At 33.6% G+C, this 9,823-nt stretch overlaps 3 protein-coding genes across 5 annotated transcripts; all 3 read right to left on the bottom strand.

Annotated features, from left to right (window-relative positions):
* Window positions 1-4: 4 nt before the first annotated feature.
* On the bottom strand, window positions 5-2,490 carry LOC117217152 (probable succinyl-CoA:3-ketoacid coenzyme A transferase, mitochondrial). Of its 2 annotated transcripts, none has more exons than XM_033464527.1 (7): window positions 2,437-2,490; window positions 1,600-1,980; window positions 1,099-1,524; window positions 917-1,025; window positions 600-816; window positions 320-531; window positions 5-259 (listed from the first exon to the last, which is right to left on the bottom strand). In XM_033464527.1, exons 1-7 carry the CDS (start codon window positions 2,473-2,475, stop codon window positions 69-71), a joined length of 1,575 nt encoding a protein of 524 aa, XP_033320418.1. In that variant the 5' UTR covers window positions 2,476-2,490; the 3' UTR covers window positions 5-68. The 2 variants fall into 2 exon arrangements, with proteins under 2 accessions (XP_033320418.1, XP_033320417.1); XM_033464526.1 differs by lacking the exon at window positions 2,437-2,490 and adding an exon at window positions 2,265-2,413.
* A 311-nt stretch (window positions 2,491-2,801) lies between these two features.
* On the bottom strand, window positions 2,802-7,396 carry LOC117217157 (PDZ domain-containing protein GIPC3). 2 transcript variants are annotated; one of them, XM_033464534.1, is made up of 6 exons: window positions 6,989-7,396; window positions 5,031-5,353; window positions 3,999-4,095; window positions 3,495-3,877; window positions 3,328-3,409; window positions 2,802-3,187 (listed from the first exon to the last, which is right to left on the bottom strand). In XM_033464534.1, the coding sequence occupies exons 2-6, from the start codon at window positions 5,343-5,345 to the stop codon at window positions 3,030-3,032; spliced, it is 1,035 nt and encodes a 344-aa protein (XP_033320425.1). In that variant the 5' UTR covers window positions 5,346-5,353; window positions 6,989-7,396; the 3' UTR covers window positions 2,802-3,029. The 2 variants fall into 2 exon arrangements, with proteins under 2 accessions (XP_033320425.1, XP_033320426.1); XM_033464535.1 differs by lacking the exon at window positions 6,989-7,396 and adding an exon at window positions 5,996-6,017.
* Window positions 7,397-7,498: 102 nt separating this feature from the next.
* Window positions 7,499-9,594, bottom strand: LOC117217156 (glucoside xylosyltransferase 1). The gene is made up of 2 exons (XM_033464533.1): window positions 8,756-9,594; window positions 7,499-8,675 (listed from the first exon to the last, which is right to left on the bottom strand). Exons 1-2 carry the CDS (start codon window positions 9,194-9,196, stop codon window positions 8,022-8,024), a joined length of 1,095 nt encoding a protein of 364 aa, XP_033320424.1. The 5' UTR covers window positions 9,197-9,594; the 3' UTR covers window positions 7,499-8,021.
* Window positions 9,595-9,823: the final 229 nt, after the last annotated feature.

Here is a 9,823-nt window from a genome sequence, read left to right as displayed (position 1 = left end):
GGAATTTAGACGAAGCAAACTTTTTTCATATTCATTTTTTATAATTAAAAATGTGTAGGAACTTGCATTTACTGACAATCTTCCATATCCACTTGTCCCATTTCTTTAAGATCGTCAGCCACCGAAAATTCACAACCTGTGGAGCTAATAATATCACTGACATCAATGTTTGGTGCAATTTCAATCAATTTCAATCCTTCTCCATGGACTACTTCAAATACAGCCATATCCGTGATTATTAAGTCTACACATTGTTGACCTGGAATTAAAAGATGAGTAACTATTTCTATCTTACGAAGAATTAAAATGTAAAAATTACCTGTGACAGGCAAGGTGCAATTTTTCACAATCTTTGGACTTCCATCTCTAGCTTTATGTTCCATAGTAATCACCACTTTTGTGCTGTCCGCAGAAACCAAATCCATTGCACCTCCCATTCCTTTCACCATAGTTCCTGGAATCATCCAGTTAGCCAGATCTCCATTCTCTGATACCTGCATTCCACCGAGCATCGTCAAATTGATGTGACCCCTGAAAAAATTCAAATGTACTATCTTTTACCAAAAAACTATTTAATATTCAATCTTTTCTATAAGTACCCTCGAATCATTGCGAAACTTTCGTCGCTGCTGAAGAAAGAGGCTCCTGGAACGACTGTAACTGTTTCTTTTCCAGCGTTTATTAAGTCTGGATCAAGTTCTGATTCGTCTGGGAATGGACCCATGCCAAGAATACCATTCTCAGATTGCAATGTTACTTTTATATTTTTGGGAATGTAATTGCAAGCCAGCATGGGTATTCCAATTCCCAGATTAGCTATAAGAAGTGTATTTAGTAAAGGTTTTTCAGAAAGAAACTTTTTAAACTTATTTAAGTGTTTTAATTGAAAATATTTGTAATTTTTTAAATCTCTCACCATACATGCCGTCTTTGAATTCGAGCGCAGCTCGTCTGATAATTCTATCTCTTGCTTTACTTGCTGGTGTTATTTTTTTGGGTTTCATATTTTGCTTCGTATATCGTTTCTAATAGAGACAAAAAGTTTTAGTAATTTTTCAAATTATTGAAATATTTATATTGACAAGAATATGTACGCACTTCCACGCGTTTCTCGTATGATGGGCCTTTGACGATCCTGTCCACAAAAATTCCAGGTAAATGAACGTGATCGGGGTCCAATTGACCAGTTTCTACAATTTCTTCTACTTCCGCAATAGCAATTTTAGCTGCTTTACACATCACTGGGTTGAAATTCCTGGCTGTTTTTCGAAAAACTAAATTTCCAGTTTTATCTGCTTTCCAAGCCTTTATAAGAGCAAAATCTCCTGTGATAGCAGTTTCCAAGACATAGTTTTTTCCATTGAACTGTGCTACATCCCTTGGCTCTCCAGATATTTCCGCATTCCCATTTTCATCATATTTCACAATGACGTTACCTTCTTCAATTATCGTTCCACATGCTGTGGGAGTGTAGAAGGCTGGAATACCAGCTCCTCCTGCTCGAATACGTTCTGCCAGTGTACCCTATATATTGGAAGTATTATTGCGTAATTTTTTTGTTATAATTTAATTGAAAATTTTTTTATTACTAATATTTACCTGTGGAGTTAATTCAACTTCCAATTTACCACTGAGGTACTGTTTCTCAAATTCATGGTTTTCACCAACATAGGAAGCAATCATTCTCTTAATCCTACATTCTTTTAAAAGTATACCTAATCCAAAGTCTTCGACTCCTGCATTATTTGAAACAACAGTTAAATCTTTGACACCTCGTTTCAACACTGCTGCAATTAAGTTTTCAGGAATTCCACAAAGTCCAAATCCACCAACCAGAAGCTTAGCCCCATCTGGCATGTCCGATATAGCTTCATCCACACTTTTGAATACCTTTCCATCTCCTACCGGTGATCTTAACTTTGGTACCTCTTCCTCTAACTGAGGGATGTTAGCTTTTGTGGAAAAATTTACTGTGCATATCTGGCAAAGAGAAATGTTATTCCATTTTTATTTAACTTAAAAAAGAAGAGTATAATAAATATAACAAATATATGAACTTTTTTATGAATAAATGATGCAGTTTTGTATATATAGAAATTAAAAGAGTGAAAGTTACTTAGCATTAAAGTATATCACAAAATTTATAACAAAATTTATTTCACAATAAATACAATTAATATTACAATTAAAAATATAAATCATCTAATAAGAAATGTACAGGTTGTATAGGTTAGTCGGTATATTTTTATATTAATATTACATACTTTTGACAATTTCACATTTTTGTAATTATTTTTAGATCTCGTGTTAGCACGAAAAAATATACAGCCGACTCTACTTATAGCAAAAATCATTTTCCAAATAAAAATTTACTCCCAACGTAAGTTAAATCTTGCAAAACGTTAAATCAGCAGTACACTAGTATTTGACACTAACTTCATAGATAACATGATAACATGTTTCTCTGATTGTCATTGGTTGATTTTTATTGGCTCGGATTCAAATAACAAGAATATGCAAAGATCACAATTTTGACGAGATAAAGCATTCTGTATTTCTGAAGGAAGGAATTACCATATATCACACATCATTCAAAATGATTTTGTAATAATTTCTTAAGCTTTATCTCTTACTTATCTACTACTTATTCCTTCCTGTTTTATTTGTCTTATCTCTGTATTATTTAGCATTATAGTTGGCAAATGATACAAATGAACTGCCAAATGATTCGGTGTTTGTTCAAATCTTTGGATTTCTTTATTTATCCTATTATTTTATTTTTATAATAAAAGATATATATAATTTTTTCAAGTTTATTTATTATTTTATTTTGTATAATTTTAAATATGTATAAATTTATAATATAAATTGTACAAATTTTAAGCGTTAACTACTACAATTAATTTACAATTCAATTGTTATCTGCATGCCACATTTTTACGGCACAAATTTTAAGCTGCTAATAATAGAAAGGGGTTCCTCTTGGCTCTTTCTTTGTTTGGTTCTATTAATTGGCATAATCGTCGACATCATCGATGTCTTCCAGCTCTGGCATCAGTCACAGCGCCCCATAACTCAATGACGAAGTCATCCGTAAATCCGAAAGCCTCTAAGTCTGAATTATCGATTGCTTCTGCAAATTCACTACTGTTGCGCTTGTCCTCTGCAAGCTCCCAAATTTGTGTAGCTATTTAAAGAAGAAAATCCAACAAACATTACTTAGAAAAACGATATTTCTAAAACATATTGTAATAATAAAAAATTTATGTATCACGCTTTGTAATACACTTGTAAATTTGTAATACGTTATTGAATGGTTCTATATACCTAATTCCGTGTCATAGATGCCCATGAAGCTCTCTAGGATCACATTGATCTTCTCTATGGCTATAGTGGCAGCATCATCCACCTATTAATCAACAACCAAAGAAGAAATGAATATTTTGTAAGTATCTATGTTATAATTTATTCTTTTTTCATTGATAATTAATTACCTTTTCTATAATCTGTGCACTTCCATCAGCTTTAAACCTGAGGGTTTCCTTTCCAGTTCCATAACCGGATTTTTTTCCTTTCTTCGTATCAACTCGTGGACCAATGTTGGCAAAACCATTTTTCAATGGTTCCACGAGCCTTAGCGTGAATGTGTCTCCCTTAGGGATCTCTTTCAGCACCTTTGCCACTTCGAAATGACGTTTGCCAACTAGACTGGTGGAGTTGATTTTTTCCAAGTGATCTCCAATCTCGATCACTTTTATCCTATCGATTACCGAGTCTTCTTTGATGCGCTTTATGAAGGCGTACCCTGTACCGTTGTCGGTTATGGTTAATCCGAGGGAGTCATTTGTTTTCACCAATTCTATCTCTTTACGTCTCCCTAAAAAAAGTGAAATTAGTAATAGTTGAAGCGGGGTTAGACAAAAAGTAATATTTAAACAATTTAATATTTGTTCTCGGCAATGATAAAACAGTCGATGATTCAAAATTTATAATTTTACCTTTTCTGTGTGCAAATATAAAGTCACCTACTCCTATCTGGCCTCCCAACAACTCGCTCATTTTTATTTTGTGAGTATTCAGCGTACAAAAGAGGATCTGAAATAATAAAAGATGTATAATAATTTTTGTATATTTTATGGTAGACGCGGAAGATGTATCAAAGGTATATTATTATTATTCCAGATCATCAAAGCAACTTCCTCCCCACTACATTCGTTTCTCCTTTCATATGCCAGTACTTTACATTATATGTAGCAAAAAGTAAAACAAGAACAAAGTAATAGTAAAAAATAATTGAAAGAGGTTAAATTATTTTAGTTTGAATAAAAATAAAGATAGTTGTCATTTTTAATGGAAATCTAAATCTAACTGCATTAATATCTATATGGTTAATTCCTTTCATCATTTGCATATTGTTAGAAGTTTCGCGAATTATGTCTTAAATGCGATTAACTGCAAGTTAACTTTCACCAGGGTTCTTAAACGGTGTTATAGAAGTCGGTTTAATACTGTCCCCGATTTGAATGACCCACTACATATGCAGCTTGGCCAGCTTGGCTAATAAATGCTGCTACTGGCCTTTTACAACCTGTTATTACACGGAAAGCTACACTTAGCCCTGGTATCCGCCAGGTCGGCCAGAGGCCACAGCCCGGAACCGATGTTTCCTGTATCCGGGATATTCACCCTACGAAGAGCCGTGTTATTTGTGCACCATGACTGAATAAATAAATCACAGGAAGGATTTTTGGAACTATGTTTCTACTACAGTAGCAACAAATGACGAAGAAAATTTTCAAATAAATATTTGAAGATTTTTATTTATCCATCGGAATTACTGTCATAAATTGCAAGAAATAATTCTTGAATAATTCCGCGCAGAAAATTCTTATAAAAATGGATTATTAATTAATACACAGAAGCAACAAAACACAAGTCTCCTTTACAACCCACCTACTATTATCTAAAGTACCAGATAAATTATTTCTATCATACAATCAGCATAAAGAACCAAATAACAGGAGACTCACTTCTTCCATCGGTATATCATAGCAATCCGCTATTTTCTGGTAAAGTTCTCGTACGTTATTGAATCCTGATATCAATCCTGTTGGACTTCCATGAGCCAGTTGACAGTAGAAGACTAGAGGAGGCTTATGTACTTTAGAAGATCGCCTTTGCTCTTGGTTACCATTTTGTTGTTGATTATGAGTCCCTTCAGACCTTTCCTGATCGTTCTCGTTACCATTTGGTTGATTATGATGATTATGGTAATGAGATCCACCGTTCAGAACCTTCTCCGACGTAGGGGACCTGGGGGCGGCACGCGCCTTGAACAACGACATGCTTACTTCTGTGGAACAGGAACATTTCTGTTTTGTTCGAGTCTTTTCTTCAAAGCTTTGATTTAAGTGGAATTTAATGTCTCTTAAGTGAACAACGAATTTTGCTTTTATTTTCTTTTACAACAACATTTTTACACCATACCTTTATTAATGAAATTTAATTAAAATCTTTGTATAAAGTACAATGAAAATTTGTTAGTGTTTCCGTTTCTTACTTTTATATCTTTTTATCCAATTTACGTTAAATATTTTATAATTTTATAATGGCAGACCGACAAAAGAATATAAGTAAAATTTTGTATAAAACAGTGCAAATACGTTAACATATTCTACATTATTGTTCCATGTTTCTAGTCTTTGCGTAAATCAAGTTATTGTTGTAAAACGTCTTAATTGTTACAAATACCGTTTGGCCACATAAATAACTATAATTTTCAAAAAAAAGAAAAATATTTCTAAACCGAGTATAACGCGTATTTTGTAAGTCCAATGGAACGAAATAGAATAACATATTATCAACTTTCACGTTCGAAACCTAATACCTGATCTAAAATTGCACTTTAAGGTATTTCTCCGAGAAAATGAATTTCTCAAGAATTTCTTCAAATTTTAGCTGCGCGTTAAGAAGAATACAACGTACAAGTAATTACATTTTACGGAAGCCTAGCGATATCGAAGTCGAGATATCAAACCCCAAAGTTTCTATATTTATTGCGTAATCCCCAAATCAAGCCATCGCCGAGATAATATTTTTATTTATCTTCACTGTACTTCGATAAATTTCTGGATGAATGTAAAGCACACACGTGTAGGAATATAATAGGTATCTAAGGGACGAGGCTAACGCGTTCAGTTTTTCCAAAAAGATTCTTTTTCTTTTGTCTACTGCTGACATGCAGTATGCATGACTTATACTCCTTTACCCCTCTTCCGGATAATTCTTTTTTAATCTATTACATTAACATCGTTAAGTGGGTTTTTCTGACTATTGATATTTTTCATGAACAAGATTTTACGATGGAGAATACGTATATGTATGGCAGAAATGGATAAAATGTAAAAAGATGGATAAAAATGTAATGAATAAACGAATTAGAAGACAACAATCATTTATAAGGAAAGAAAAAGAAATTTCTAAAAGCGATTCAATAGAATTATTCAGGTGTGACTAATGTCAACGATAACGAGAAAACAAGTGTTGTTTGTTTTAACAAATGCTCAGGCGATAAAAAATTTCATAACTCGATGACGTGAACGTTCAACGCAATGCAAATGTCAATAAGAACTTCGCTAATCGGTATGAGAAGATTAATTTTAAAAAAACAACTCTCCTAACTTTTTGGTCTCAAGACAATTTTAGATTATAACTTTTAGATAGCAAAATTAAGAATACTATAAGAATGTGGTAACGCGATAGTGACCCTGATCTATGAGACAAGAGAACCACTGGAAGATGATACTGCTTTAACGGATCGTTGACTTGTGTTACTGTTCACACAATTATTAACTTCACTCAAGTGTTATTTGCTCGATTAGTCACTTATATAAGAATCAGTCTACCCAATTGTATTTTGTATCCCATGTTTCATGCATGAAAGATTAAAAATGAACATTCCTCTTCAAACAGCCATAAGATCTCTTACCTTAGTTGTGGACGGAGTAGAAAATGACGTTACCGTGCGGACATAAATGGAAATCAACGGGGAAAAGAAACACAAAAGTTCTTCATGTCTGACGTGTACCGTCTCACGGTTGACTTTTTACTGGTTTATGATCTACTTTTATTTTATCAATGCAAGTGTAATCGTTATCAAGACACTGATTTACTGACTGCGCGATCGTCGTGCTTCATCGTGAATTACAAGTACCATTCTCCTCCTCCTTTTCGTTTTAGAGTTTCTTGTTTATGGATAGTCTTTCGCCGGGATCTTCCAAGTAAGTTAAACGAATGTTTAATTGAGATTGAAGAGTTTTGCAGCAGAGAATCGAAGAAAACGCGATTTCATGCGAACGGTCGTAACTCGTAGAAGCGTACCTCCGCACTGCAGCTCCCTTATCCCGGACCCTTTCAGCGTTATGACCCCCTCTCTTCAGAGAGTCAGCCTGCTAAAGCGCGTTATGGTGACTTCATTCGATGGTAGAATGGCACTCTGTTAAGTTTGAATGATTCCTTTTATTCCGTATAAGAGAAGTATCACAAAAACGTATATTACGGAATAACAAAATAATTATAGTCGAGTATACAAAACGCTTCTGCATTAGTGGCAATGCAATTGTATAAAATTTTTGTAAAAAGTTTCTGAACGATATACATCTCGTTTAACGACGGTAGTTTTCGTAAAAGTAATTTACGTCGAGTTTTAAGTATACAAAGTAATTTTAAAACTTTGATCCAAAGCTATATTCAAAGAGTATTGTCGAAATGATCTTAGCTAATAATTGTAATAACATAGTTCTTTTCCTTTTTTTACGTTAGACAGTAACAATCACAGCGCATTTGTTAACGAATAAAATCAGAATGCACTATAGAACATAATCAGTCTGTGCATGAATAGAATTGTTTATACTATACTGTATATTAAATATTGTGTACAAGTTCCAAATTTGTTTCAGTAGCAGGACGAAGAGAAAGTATTATATTAATTATTCTTTGTATATAGAAGAAATGCTTAAATATTATTGTTGCCCTAAGTGTGACTCAGGCTGAGTAATAAACACTTCCCACACTTTACCACAGTTTGACTTATGCTCCAAAGCTAAATAGTTTCTCATTGGCACCAATAAATAATCGTAGGGATCTGTATTCAATTGGTACTCTTGCATGGCTCTGTAAATCGCTCTGAAAGGAGGTTGCTTTTGAGAATGAAAAGTGCCTCTAGAACCATGTAGGACCAGAGCACCTTCTTTCTCTGCTTTTGTGCAGACAGGCATGTACATACAATGGTCAGGCCTATAATTATATCTGCAAGAGTAGACATACAGTTTCTCAGGATGGTAATGGAATATAATATTTATTATATCTTGATCTCCCCATGTTATCTTCAATTTATATTCCTTGTGAATGGGTATCACATACTCTATCCATCTGAATTCTCTCATTCTGGTCAGATTCATTAACATCACTCCAGAATTCACACCGAGCTTTCCATAATAGGGATGTTTGGCAAATCTGTTGTACCATCCTGTGTTAGGATCTTCATGTTCTGGACTCAGAGCTGCTAGTTGGCTAGAATTCATCTTCTTAAACTCATCCCAGATTTTTTCTGGTGGAGCTAAGAATAACGTGTCTGTATCTACGTAGAGGACAGCATCTATATCATTTAGCACTGACTGTAATAAGTAAACCATACATTTAAATATTAATACATATAATATTTTTTTGTTAGTTAATTAGATTTTTATGGAATTACCGGGAGAAATAATCTTTGAGCTGCACAAGGCTTGAACAGCTTCTTCCACATAGCTGCATCACTGCCTTCGGGGAATGTAATAGGTTTGACAACGAAATCAAATGTTTTGTTTGATAAAAGCTTCCATTCTGCTAACTTCTCATTAAAGGCAGGAATTAGGCTGGTTTCTGCCAGAATAATGAACTGTAAGGATCTACATGTAAAGACTAGGGCAGATTTGAGCATAGTTAGCGCTTCATCCACTCTGTCTCCACAGACTACCACACAGATTGTTACTTCTCCTGTTATTGATGGTGGTTGAAGCTTTTTAACAGTAGTAGACACGACAGCTTCTTTGGTGGATGCATCGTAGATTTTGTTAGAGAAATTTGTTAAATTAAGCAGTATTATCAATACGATGAAGATAAGGCACAGAAAAAACAATTTGTACACAGATTTCATCGTTGTACTTATTTGAATTTCACGTAGTCCGCCGAATTTTTGCTGTATTACGGTCGGTGGAAATTATCGTGAAAAAACTTATTGTTTTCATGTTCTTTCGTATTGTTTATCATTCCGATAAATATGCTTAGACGATCATTATGTTTATAACCTCACTGTAGACCTACCATAACGAACAAGTAGGAACTGAATAGTTTGGATGTATAGAGATATTATTTACATAAAATTGTTAAAAAATTGTTGATTATCTTTGGAATGTAATAATTGTCGCTTTATATGGTATAAAAGTAGATTTTAATGGTAGGAGTATCCGTGCTCCTCAGCTTTCGAAAATATCGATTAGTGTGATCCATCTTAACAACAGAACCAGTTTTTGACTCCCACACTCCCACGATTGAATTACATTTTCGGACTGGTAGTGAATCATTATAAACGATATAGATCAAAATATCTCTAAACTAAAGAAATAGTTTTAACTATATTTTAATTAGTGCACATTTTTTTTATTACTAGATAATTATAAATATTGTTGAACTTCTGAAGAATGTTTATTAAAAAAGACACTGATAATATTTCAAGCATATATATTTTTCATCTTTCTTAATCAAGTCTTTCAACATTTCTTAA

The sequence above is a fragment of the Bombus bifarius genome, unplaced genomic scaffold (genome assembly GCF_011952205.1).
Source record: "Bombus bifarius isolate JDL3187 unplaced genomic scaffold, Bbif_JDL3187 scf7180000007974, whole genome shotgun sequence".
Classification (NCBI taxonomy): Eukaryota; Metazoa; Arthropoda; class Insecta; order Hymenoptera; family Apidae; genus Bombus; species Bombus bifarius.
Note: the sequence above shows the minus strand (reverse complement) of the source record. Positions and strands in the feature narration are given on the sequence as shown.